This window comes from Gymnoscopelus braueri, assembly GCF_963280865.1.
Source record: "Gymnoscopelus braueri genome assembly, chromosome: 20".
Classification (NCBI taxonomy): domain Eukaryota; kingdom Metazoa; phylum Chordata; class Actinopteri; order Myctophiformes; family Myctophidae; genus Gymnoscopelus; species Gymnoscopelus braueri.
The window spans coordinates 12,400,178-12,413,779 of record NC_137622.1 but is presented as its reverse complement, the minus strand read 5'-3'; the positions used below and the strand labels follow the sequence as shown (position 1 = coordinate 12,413,779).

General features: G+C 41.7%; 1 protein-coding gene across 3 annotated transcripts in view; it reads left to right on the top strand.

Annotated features, from left to right (window-relative positions):
* Nucleotides 1-13,602, top strand: part of pdgfc (platelet derived growth factor c) — a 55,421-nt gene that overhangs the window by 34,713 nt on the left and 7,106 nt on the right. For all 3 annotated transcript variants that reach the window (XM_080417029.1, XM_080417030.1, XM_080417028.1), the window contains one exon: nucleotides 5,502-5,682. In XM_080417029.1, the coding sequence (XP_080273155.1) occupies nucleotides 5,502-5,682 (181 nt within the window). The remainder of the gene's footprint in view (nucleotides 1-5,501; nucleotides 5,683-13,602) is intronic.

The following is a 13,602-nucleotide window of genomic DNA, read 5'->3' as shown; positions in this document are numbered from 1 at the left end:
CTGGGCTCAAGCCAAGCTTCTATCTGCAGCATCTGCCTCGTAGGAATACATTTTGGAATGAATAGTTTTGCATAACTTTTCATAAGATATCACACAAACCGTTATCTGAGGATGCGTCGATTGCTGATCTGTACCAGGCCTTCATTTCTATAGTCGCTGCATGTGGTCGGGTTCTAGAACTTGTTTCTCAACACGTGGGTTGGGACTAAACCACAGTCGCCAGATGTTCTGACTGGGTCATACAGAAAGAACTTTAATAGAGGAATACTTACAACTTCCTGTTTCCAGGGTCACAGGAGTCCTTGCCACGTCTACCACTCCAGAAACCACATTTTTACTGTTTTCTTTTTTTTTTCTTGGTCCGAGGCTCAGCGTTTTGAACAGGTCCCAAAACACACAGCTGGCAGTGCAACGTGCGCACACATGTCTTAACTACAGTATCGACATCTCCACTATTTGTCTCTCTCTCTCTGTCTCTTCCTCTCTTTTCTTACCCCCCCCCTCTCTCTTCGTGTGTGTGTGTGTGTGTGTGTGTGTGTGTCTCACACACACACACACACACACACACACACACACACACACACACACACACACACACACACACACACACACACACACACACACACACATGCACGCACACAATCTTCATTCTGTCTAGAAGTCGCATTGGATAAGGGTGTCTGCTGAATGCCTGAATTGTAAAAGTAATCTCAGAGTCTTTATCTCTCACTTCAGTTTCATTCTTCTCCCGTCTCTCTCACTTAACTTCCATTCTTCTCCTGTCTCAGTCTCTCACTTCATGATTTCAGTCTCTCTCTCTTCTCTCTCACACACACACACACACACACACACACACACACACACACACACACACACACACACACACTCTTTCTCTCCATTCACACATATTCTTATCTGCTCTTCTGGCCTCTGTCACAGTACATTGTACTTTATATTTCAGTCCATTCACGTTAGAGCACACAATTCCCACAGTGTATTCCCACTGGTCTCCCCTAGCTCACAGTGTTACTGCCTCTACAAAACTATCTGTTATCAAAACTAATTCAACAACATATTCAGCGGTCAACAAACTCAACGACCATTATGTTGTTGTTGAGTTGTTTTTTGTACATGCTGTGGTCAGTAGAGAACCACTCTCTGACCTACTGTCCCCGAGTGAGTGACACAGACAACCCACAGCCGAACTCATCATGCATCATGGGAAAACGGAGCACGATATCTGTGCTGCGACCAGCTCTCGGTTTATTGTACTTGAACATTTTGGTCCGACTGACTGACCGACAGAGTGACTTTTAGTGGATGAATGGTCGCAGCTAAAAACGTTCTGTATGAAACGTTGAAACATTCTGTATACAAAGAACCATATAATATGGTTCCACACTGAATATTTTCAGGGTCCACTCATGAAGTGAGCTTTTGAAGTAGAACCTTTATTTTTCCGTTTGAATAGACACGTACATATTTGGTGGGACACAGCTGTTCACTGCTGCTGGAGTGTACAGCATTCTGTATGCACGCGCACGCGCACACACACACACACACACACACACACACACACACACACACACACACACACACACACACACACACACACACACACACACACACACACACACACACACACACACACACACTGTCAACCACAGACACTCTTACATCTCAGCTGTATGCGTGGGATGGGCAGAGATTTTGTCTGTCTGCTGGTTGGCATGGCAGCAACAGGAGAGTTTTGGCATGTACAGCTAAGACTGTTCTCAGTTCAGATGTGACTGTCTACTGTCTACAATACAATACAATGTGGACATGAAAACGTTTGGAATAGTAAGTTGCAATAGTACACAGTGTTCATCAAATACAACAGGTGTCTGTCTGTCTGTCTTTCCATCAGTCTTTCTCTGCCACCATCCCTCATTTTCTTTCTTTTCATCTCTATATACCTCACCCTATCTCATTCTGTCTAGCTGGCTCACTCTGCCCCCCCCCCCCCCCCTTTCTCTCCCCGCCTGTCTCTCTCTCCATCTGATTCTGTTCTCCAGGTAGCTGTATATATTCCAGGACAAATTTTGTAAACATGCGGTACGACACTGAGGATCTGAGACACATGTCTGTGTGTGACAATGTGTCCCTCCTCCATTATTAATGGAACATCTGTCAGGATGTGTCTGGAAGCTGATCACAGAGACACACTGCTGCTGTCTCCTTCTGAAGTGTAGCAGCAGCAACCAAAGACTCAACTAATATGTAATCCATTTTTACATTGTTAACGAGCAGTTCCAGCCAAGCATTTTGATTGGTCGAAATAGGCTCTCCAGGCATGGTCAAAATGACAAAGCACACCTAGCCACGAATGAAATGAAAAATATAGCATCACGACTCAATATTACTATTAGAAATATAGCATCTGTTCAGCCTTGATGTTATTAGAGGCCGACTCTGGTATCCTCCTTCAGCTGTGCCAGCTGTGGGATTCTTTTTTGTTTGTTTTTGTTTTACCCATTAAGACCAGAGGCCGATTCTACAAATGCCTTCTAAATCAGTAGTTCTCACACTTTCAAGATTTTCTTTCTATTTCTCCTATTTTTGAATAGCCAACGCAAAAATCTATGCTTTCCCGGTTTTAATGGGTTAAGCCAATATCTTAGTTATAACAAGTTTGAGTTAGCATGGCAGTTCTGTGTTTATACAGTATGTGTCGTATTTATTCAGTTTGGGAAATCACAATCTCTGGAAAGCAGTGCTCTCTGTCAAACCCCATGTATTTCCAAGGAAATGTAGATTAGACTAGCAAAACCTTTTTTTCTTTTTTAGAGCGAATACATTCTGATTATGTTGTATTAAATACACTCGTTTTTATTGGCACGGCTGTTCCTATGCCGCAGCACAACCATGTCAATACCCATGATAATTCACAACCTCTCATTGCTTAAATAGTCAATAATTTTTGCCATATTTATGAAAACCAACCTTCCCAGTTGTATTTTGCATTCTATACCTGCATGTTTAACCCATTGAGACCTGAAGCCGATTCTACATGTCTCCTAAATCTCAACAGTTTTCTGAAAAACGTATGTTTCTATATCAGTGGTTCTCAAACTTTTTCATGTCAAGGACCCCCAAAATGATATGTATTTGGCCGCGGACCCCCATCAAAATATTTTGTTCCAGGGACCCCCCAGAAGCAAAGATTTGAGTTAAAAATGTTCGCTTTAAAAATATATATTTTCAAAGATTTTCACAAATTTTCACAAATTTTCAAAAATAGCAGATCTACAAGCTCGTAGCGCGGCACTCTGTGCCGCGCTATGAGCTTGTATATCTGCTATTTTTGAATAGCCCAAAGTGTAAAATAATGCTTTTTAGCTCAAATCTAAAAATGAGACAGTTCCAGGTCTCAATGGGTTAAAAAAAATAAAAATACCTAGTAGTGAAGTTTGAGAACAATTTAGTGCTTCAAAGAAACTAGGATACCAGGTAAACCTCAAACTTAGAATCTGTCTGAACAGCATGCTATTTAAATAACATTATTCTTTTAATTAATTTGCTCTGCTCAAAGTCAAAGTGATGCACATCCATTCACTATCCACTGATCAGGAAATTCCAGGCAAATGATTGGCTTTTATTTAAAAGTTTCAATCCAACTGTGTAAAAATGTATGAATAAATAATGTTTGTAGTGCACTTGAAGACCTAACCTAATTATGAATGTAGTGAAACCTTTAGTTGTGGGAAGTACTCCTTCATGTCTGATTTGTGATCTGTATAGTTTAATCAAAGTCCATAAAAAAGCAATTTGCACCACAATTGTACAATTCTGGGGAGAAAAATGAACAGTAATACCCAATGATCATTATCAAAGACTAAATAGGCCTGTGGTAATGTGTCTTTAAATGGTTTGGATAAGAGCACTCTTCATTTTCTGAATGTTTATTTGAAAGGAAACGTCTTTTTTTTTAAAATCTCTGTAGCCTTAGCCTACACAGAACAGTGTGGACATTTGCCCTCTCTCCTAAAAGTTTGTTTTGTTCGTCGTAGTGACTCCCTGCGTAACCTTTTCCAAATCAAAGGCAACCATGTCAGGAAGTCCCAACCCCACCCAGTTTATTTAACATCACAGCAGCTGCAGTCTGTGCTGCACTTGTGCTGCTTTCATCTGGAAACCAGTCTGAACCAATTTAGTGAAATGTAAACAAAGCCACATATCATGAGTTGGATGAATGGGAGGCTGAATGACGGGGCTGTGTGACAGTCTGAATGAGAGGGTGAATGATGGATGGGGAGAATGAGAGAACTAATGAGGAGCTGAATAAGAGGATGAATGAGAGGATGACCTAGAGCAGTGCTTCCCAAAATGTTGGGGGGTCCCCAGATGATTAGCTTAATGTGCAGCATTGTTTTCTCAGTAAACAAACCAACATACAGTATAATTGTATACAGGGTATCTACACATTTCTAAAGTGACAATTTAAGGACTTTTAAGACCTTTTGTTTTTATTATTATTTTGGGGCTTTTTTATGCCTTTATTGATAGGATAGTAGGTTGAGAGATGGGGAGTGATATGCAGCAAAGGCTGTCGGATCGGGACTCGAACCCGCGACGCGCTGATATGCTATTTTCACAATATTTATCTGTGCAACCGAGTCAAACTAAATGCAATACCTAGAATTCCAAGTGTTTGTCAGGGTGGGGGGTCCCCAGTTCAAATAATATTCCGAAAATATCATTATTTTGGAGGGTCACGGCCTGAAAAGTTTGGGAACCCTTGACTTAGAGGTGAATGAGAGGATGAATGAGATGTGAATGCCAGACTGAGTGAAAGGCTGAATGAAAAGGCTGGTGTTTGAACATCTGTTCTCCAGCAGCTAGTATACTCAATGAAGTAAGCTAATAGCTTTGTGGTGAGGAGAGAAGGCTTGTCAGGGTTTAACTGGGACAAAACTGACCTCATCATTATGAGCCAAGCTTTGGGAACTTTCACCATCAACATGATGTCATGCCACATATGGTTATGTGTGACAAAAACACACCTTGGGAAATGTCATCTACTTTAATTAGCAGGATGTTGTGTTACGGATCCACACAACACATGTTGTGTTACGGATCTAATGACTAAATAGTTAGTCATTAGATAAATGACTAACTATGTAAAAACCTGGATGTAAGCATGTTATCTTGAACTCTCTAGTGACAGACAGACAGACAGACAGACAGACAGACAGACAGACAGACAGACAGACAGACAGACAGACAGGCACGCAAGCACATCGAACCACATAATTAAGATTTTCTTTTAATTTATCCCTTTACAGAAATCTTCCTTGCATGTGAGTGCATTGAGTCAGACATCTACAGACATTTAATTTAAATAAATTTCATGTCATATCAACACAACAGGAATGTACTGTAACATCAATGTTTAGTGTTCTCCTCTATCTCTCCTCATTCTCTCTGTGTGTGTGTGTCTCTCTCTCTCTCTCTACCAGGTATGACTTTGTGGAGATTGAGGACCCGACTGAGAACACCATCCTGGGTCGTTGGTGTGGATCCCAGTCCGCTCCAGCGGGTCACACGTCTAAAGGCAGTCAGATCAGGATCCGCTTCATCTCGGACGAGTATTTCCCGTCAGAACCTGGCTTCTGTATTCGCTACTCACTTCTCCCTGTGGTGAGTGCTGCTCCCATGCATGCTTGTACAGGGTAGTTTGCTGGGGGCACGAGGGGGGGGGGGGCATGCCTCTGCTTTTGATATCCCCCCCACCACCCTGGTCTTTCATTTTGATCACAGGTGGTGATATGTTTTATCTCTGCTTCTGGTCAGACTGAATTAACCCATTAAGACCTGGAACGCATCCGTGTCATTTTTAGATTTGAGCTAAAAAGCACTATTTTACACTTTGGCTATTCAAAAATAGCAGATATACAAGCTCATAGCGCGGCTTGTTGATCTGCTATTTTTTGGGCGGTGCAACCGCCCCTATATGTGAGGTTTGGACATCGACATTCGCTGCACTGTGATTGGCCACCATTGTACCCCCCTACACCCCTAACCCCTACACATTCAATGCAAATCACTGGCCACCATTGTACCCCCCTAACCCTGCACCGTGATTGGCCACCATTGTACACCCCTAACCCCTACACATTCAATGCTAGCTGTAATATGATTGGCTGACTTTATTGGCTGACTCTATTCAGGACTGTGATTGGCTAGTGAAACACATGACACATGTGCATAGCCCTATAAATAGGACCATGCACATTTTAAGTGAATCACCCATTGTGGACCAACCATTGTTTATTTATTGTTTATTGTTAATAAATAGCACCACCCACTTCAGAAATATTACTTTTCTTTAAGTGAACTTCCATCACTGTGATGACCACTGTGACCACACCGCCCACTTCACACTGGGTGTGATTTTTTAAATTCACGTGAATTTGCTCAAATCTTTGAATATAGGTTTTTTAAAGGGAACATTTGTAACTAAAATCTTTGCTTCTGGGGGGTCCCTGAAACAAAATATTTTGAGATGCTGGTCTGTGACCAAATACATACAAATAGCATAACTTAACCTCTGTGAGGCAACCACACTACTAATCTACGGTAATCTAATAATTTCACTACAGTATTGAACCGCTGGGAAGTTCATCAGATGGTGGGGGGGGGGGGACGTCGGTTCCTCTCTATGAACTGTGTAAAGCATTCTGGCAAACATGTTAACATTATTGAAACATGAGCACATACATTTCATTTCAATATATACAGTGCTTGTGTTGACTTTTGGATCTCATTCAGGACAGTGTAGAGTTTATACGTCCCATAGGCTGAGGGGACGTGAACGACCCTTGACTGCATTTCAGTTCAGGGAGTGGGGTACGCAGGCGGAGCTCTGGCCACGCCCTGAACGAACTGGTGAACAAATCAGTTGAACCAAACTGATTGTTTGGTTCAACTGTTCAATTATTCTCAGAGTCCTGTAAAGAGAGAGTGTGGAGAAAACACAAGTCGAAATGCTTGATCATCATGTGATTCACATAGACCTCCAGTTCCGGTTACATGTTAACACATTGGGTGCCAGAATTTTATAATAACAGAATACGTTCGGTGCCGGGAATCTCACCGTTAAGCTCCATTGTGCTGTTTAAAGCTGTAGACTCCATGACGAGCAATCCATGAAAAAGAAAGCATGCCTCCATTTTACCCGATGGTCCTGGCTAACGGCTGGAACGACAACATCTCTCACGCGAGTAACAATGGCGAAAAAAGTTTCGGAGTTATAGGCGTTTTAGAGAAGGAAATAGACCGGAAGAATCGCCTAAGTGATCCCAGAGCTGCTCTAGCCCCTCCCGCATGGAAATAAACGAGAAAAAAAAAGTATATATACGTTTTTTAGGAAAGTTGGCACTCCACGGGTGTATTTGCAAAACCGTATTAATACGGTTTTGGCTCTCAATGTGTTAAATTGATTCATAATGGTGATAATCTACAGTCTAAAGGCGGTTACACACCGGCGAATATGCGAATATACGCAAAATTCGGACTCGTTCCGAATAATTAAAAGATGCTTTTTTCGCTCCGCGAAACTGGTGTGGAAGCTTGCATTGACTTTATAAGGTTTTAAAAAAAAACGTATTATTCGCATGAAAAAAATTGGTGTGTAAGGACCTTAAGTCTTTGAATGTTTTACCTTTTTTTAAAATGCATCACAAATGGTCTATTCTGCTGCATCTGTACTATGCTGCTAGTGTAACTAACCTCCGGGAACTATTGAGAGCCTCCACAATCTGGTTAAAAATTGGTGCCTTGGAGTGAACGTAGTTGTTTGCCACTCTCTCCTCACACCACTCTTGAGAATACTGAATATTAATAATAATTCCCATCACTAGTCTGAACAAGTGACCTAGACCTGCATTCTCTACTAATGGCCAGCAGGGGGAGACCCCAGTGGTTGCAAAAAGAAGTCCTAGCTTCGAGCCTTCTTCGATACACAACATGATGTTCATTTAGTAAATCATGGTCCCATTTAGAGTAATGACAGAGTAGAGTGATGATCATCAAGTCTCTACCCAGGCAACCAGGTTAGGCATTGCAATGCCGATCACCAGCTCCACCTTCTCGTCCAAATACTTTCCCTTCTGGTGACAAAGAATGAATAATGGCGTTCATATCCAAGATGGTGACGGGCAAAATGGGAACACACAAACCAATGGCTGATGTCATGGTCACTATTATTATTTATATTCTATGCCAGTGGTTCTCAACCTTTTCAGGCTCAACCCTTTGCGAGGCGCTGTGAGCTTGTAGATCGGCTATTTTCACAATTGTTTGCCTCTTTCTTATATTATTGGACAATTTAGCGAATGTATGACCAGTTTTTATAGTACAGTTTGTTGATTACTTTTGCTGCAGTAATGGTCTTTTTCATTTTTTTTAGGTATTAAAAAGGTCTTAAATTGTCACTTCACTGTTATCTGGGACTCTCCCCCCCAAAATCATGTGGGGACTCCCCTGGGGTTCCTGACCCACAGGTTGAGAACCACTGGTCTATGCTGAGACTAGACTTTGACTGGCACAGAAATGCATTCAAACTTTGATGAAGGTGTGATGTGCAATAGCTTTTTTCTGGTTTTATTTACCCAAGTTAGAAATGTGTTGATGCTTTTATCGTGGCTGAGTGTAACAGTACAAGAAACAATAATTCCGTAACAAACAACCCATAGTAAATAGTACAATGATCAGAGTGCCAAAACTCCTTGGTGGTAGTTAACAAATGAGCATATTTAATAGACTTAATGCTACACAAAGAAATAAGAGCCAGTTTATCCATCTGCCCTTGTCCTCACCCTTCCTTAATCTCATCTCTCCTTCTCCTCATCTTTCTTGCCTCTCTTTTCATCATTCTTAAGACCCCACACACACACACACACACACACACACGCACACACGCGCGCACACACACACACAGAGCTCTCTGTCCTGCTGCGCTCCCTGACAAAAGCCCAGAGATAAACCAAAGTGACGAGTGCCATGTTTTAACCTGTCATGTTACACTTCTGTTGGCAGGCTCTCAGTAAACAACCGGGCCCCTCAGTTATCTGTGGGCTCCTGGCTCTGTCAAGGTGGCCTTGAGCGATGGACAGTAACAAAGTACATTTACTTGAGTACTGCTACTTAAGTAATTTTTTTGAGTATCTGTACTTTACTTGAGTATTTGTATTTTTGGATACTTTTGCTGTCTAAATTTCAATACAGCTGTGCACTGAAATAAAAATAAAATGTACTTGTAATTTGTACTTTTGAATACTCAAGTATTTTTAAATGCAAGAACTCAAGTACAAATTTGACTGAGCAACTTTCACTTTGTTGAGTAACATTTGACCAGGAGTATCTATATTTGACATGAAACTATTTAACCAAGCAAGAAGTATAAAAAGATAATTCCCGTCATAGTGTGAACAATACCAGTACCAGATTAGCACTGTTACTGTACATATCCTGAACACATCAGACCATTGTGAGGAAGCCATGTGAAATTCTGATATCACACTGATATACTGTAACCCAATGCTCATGCTGGAAAATCACCGCCAGCCTACGAAAGACTCGTAGTTTTTTTTAGGCTAGTGATGATTTTCCAGCACAAGCTCTAGATGCAGAATGACAGAATGATAGAATTCCTGTAAAATGTTGTACCACTTAGGTCCAGTGGTGGAAAGTAACAAAGTACATTTACTTAGTAGGCTACTGTAGCCTACTTACTGTAAGTACAATTTTGAGGTATTTGTACTTTACTTGAGTATTTCCAATTTCCAATACTTTTACTTCTACTCCACTACATCTCAGAGTTAAATATTGTACTTTTACTCCACTACAATTATTTGAAAACTTTAGTTACTTTGCAGATATAAATTATTATATTATGAAACATACATACAGTACAACATTAACCACTTCAGCCCTATTTTATACCTAGGCTATTTGAAAATAGCCGATCTACAAGCTCACAACGCGTCGCGTTGTGAGCTTGTAGATCTGCTATTTTCTAATATTTTAGTACTTTTACTTTTGGTACTTTAAGTATATTTTGATGCCAATACGTTTGTACTTTTACTCAAGTCAATTTTGAATTCTGGACTTACTTGTGACAGAGTATTTCTATATTGCAGTATTGGTACTTTTACTTAAGTAAAACATTTGAGTACTTGAGTACTATCCACCACTGTGTACCACACATTATATCAGTCATCAGCCCTGCTCCACTAACAGTCATAAGGTCATGAAAATAACAGACGGTAAAGGAATAAAAGGGTTTATTTTAAGACGGTCCTGTTTTAGAGCCGGTAGAGGAGTAAGATTATAAAACAAGGGGGACGTGATTTAAGGAAGGACAAGAAAGGAGGCGAGAGGGGGGAGGAATGTGTTATACTTTTTCTACAGGATATCACAGAGCTCTGCCTCAACCCAAACAACCTTCCAGTTTAAGAGATCTGAGCAGCTAGCATGGCTCAGTAAGAATGAGCGCTCATGCTTTCATTGTCAACAAACTCACAGCAAGTCATGGCAGAACCTTACTGACGGAGTTCTCAGCTCAAGAAGATGTATGTTTTCAATAAGGCAGTGAGTGTTTCAACAAGTTCCTAGATACAGTATGTATAGCCCTGAGGTATCATGGAAGCCTGAATGTGGTCTCTGCTCACTTGTTAAAAGCTTTATTCTTATTTAAACCCATTAAGGCCTGAGGCCGAATCAAAAATGTTTTTCTAAATCCTAACAGTTTTTTGAAAAAAATTATAAAAAAAAACACGATTTTTCAAAAATAGCAGATCTACAAGCTCACAGCGCGGCACTCGGTGCCACGCTATGAGCTTGTAGATCTGCTATTTTTTTAATAGCCAAAGAAATCTAAAATGACAGATGCGTTCCCGGTCTTAATGGGTTAATCTGTTGCAATCTGGAACTTATTTTAATTAATAAAACCGTATTTCAGCCAATCTGTATGGTAGAGTATGTTAATGCATAACTAGCACATCTGAAGTGGTTGGAGGGTGATCTTTCTACACTTCCATTGAGAATTTTAGACCCTGGTGTTGCGTAGGACACTTACTGGTAGGTGGCAGTAAGTAGTACTGCCTGAATGTCATAGTGAATCTCCCCTGATCAAGAAATGTGGTCTCATGAGGGAGGGCTGGGTTTGAATCCATCCTGGGTGGGACATGAAAGTTACAGACGGCAGCTTTTAAAATAACGCTGTCTCTTTTCTTTGTCATTTTTGTATGACCACAGTATTTATATTGTAACATTGTGAGAGGCAGCATCTTCGGCCTCAGCACTCAGTTTTTGCTTTATTTTCGATAAGAGATGAGACAGGAAATCGAGAGAGAGGTGGAAGGAAATGCAAGACAGATATCCAGCCGGAATCACTTGTTCTTGTCACACTTTGACTTCTCAGACACGGTCAGAGATATTTGGTCAAAACAACAAGAAACCAATTCAACTCTGAAGTACCCAACCTTTGGCCATCGACAGTACACATGGGGGGAGAGAGAGAGAGAGAGACACCATTACACAGATAGAGAGAGAGAGACACACAGAGAGAGATAAATGAGGAAAAGGTTAGATTATGGGGGCATAAAGGGAGTCTTTGGCCACTCTGGGTTCAGGCTGGCTTCTGCTTGTACATTCCTGGTCTTACGGTACTGGAGCATGCTACACTACGCTAGCGGTTAGCACAGCGTGGACAACCAGCAGTGACTGCAGGCCCATGCCATGCAGGGGTTTAAATATAAACCCTACAATAATTCCTCCTCTTCACCACTTCCATTGAAACTGGGCCAATAGGGAGTGGGGGCTTTGTGTGTGTGTGTGGGGGGGGGGGGGGGGGTGTAAGAGCTGGTCTGTAATTCACAGCAAAGAGATTTTGAAAGGAAAAGGCTACAGTAAACAGCTGAAGCAAAGAGGTTGTTAAAACACTCGGCGAGAAGAGATGAGGTCTGTCGGAATGGGGACTGTGGGCACAACACAAGCTGAACAAATGTCACTGTCTCTGGCAGCTGACCCCAGTAATCCCCCCCCTGAACACACACACACACACACACACACACACACACACACACACACACACACACACACACACACACACACACACACACACACACACACACACACACACACACACACACACACTCTACCAGCTCTGCTCTCTGTGTTCATTTTATTCAAGTTGCTTATTGTAACTGGCTTCTGTGACATTTTGACTCTTTGAGGGTGTTTTTTCTAGAGCAGTTTGTTCTTTATTTAGACCAGCTAACTGAGGGCCAGTGTTAGGCAAGGACATGTAACACAGGTCTCCCGCCTGAACTGACCCCCGGGACGTCTGGTCAGCTCTACTGGCATACCCCAAATCTGTCAAATTCAGTCAAAGTCACTCATCATAGGCAATCAGCTTCAATGTCTTAAATGTGAAGTGAGCAGAGAGGATGTGATGCAGCCTGTTAGTCAGGGCAATGAAGGAAGGGGGAGAGCAGATGGCAGCACCCGGCAGAGCCTCGCAGCGCCCCTAACGAGTCTCAAAGCTGGCATGGTGAAACGAAGGCCTGTTTTTATACATCGACCTCAATTACAGTGTGTGGGTTTTGTGAACAAAAAGGGCTTTTCACGCACAGCGGACCTCGTCGCTTCCTTGAGGTTTTTCTGGTGCAGGGAAGTGGTTTTGAGCTCCGTGTGAAGCAGTGGATATTGTTTTGCGAAAAGGCTCCCAGCACGCTATTTTGGAGTTGTCATCTCAACACAGTCAGATGAACCTTCCATTTTGGTCCCCGTAAATAAATCCGTGTGGTCGCGCCTTGAGAGAATAAAGGCAATGGACAACGAGCTAATCACAGCTTGTAAACTAGGTCCTTAGGATGGGGGTGGAAGGTGGGGAGTTGATGGTGATCTAACCCAATCTTTTCCTTGATTGGTAGCATTCTCCAGGCCCTCTGGCCTGTGGGGAATAAATAAGCAGTTTACAATTTCTCTTTGGGTACTCTTCTTTAATCAACACCAATACAGCAAGACATTGAACTTCACTCCTTCCCTTGCTCTACTGTAGCACGTCACCCGGCCTAGTGCTGTTACACTCATACCTAGAGAGATTAGAACGGAGAGTTCTAATCTCTCCGTTCTACGTAGAAACCAACGTGAACGTAACAATTTATAGTAATATAAAGGATAATGACCTAGTAAACTCAAGTAATTAAAATAACCCCACAAATGTAATGTGTAGAACTAAGTTACACTTAGGTTAAAACATTCTGTTGATAGGAAATAATTACAATATTACAGAAACTCTGCCTACTGTAACTGGAAATGTGATTATCCTGCTGTACGTACACATTGCCAACCCTACTGTACCTACCCTACTTATACCCTAATGTACCTGCTCTCTGTCCTTGTCAATGGTTATTCCTCATAACATTTTTACTTTGCAATCCTGTGAAACATTAATGTATTATGCATGCTCATAACGTGGTATTTTTCACTACTGCACAAAGTGGCTGACTAAAATCTGTACACCCTTTCAAACTTTATTTTACGGCCTTGAGG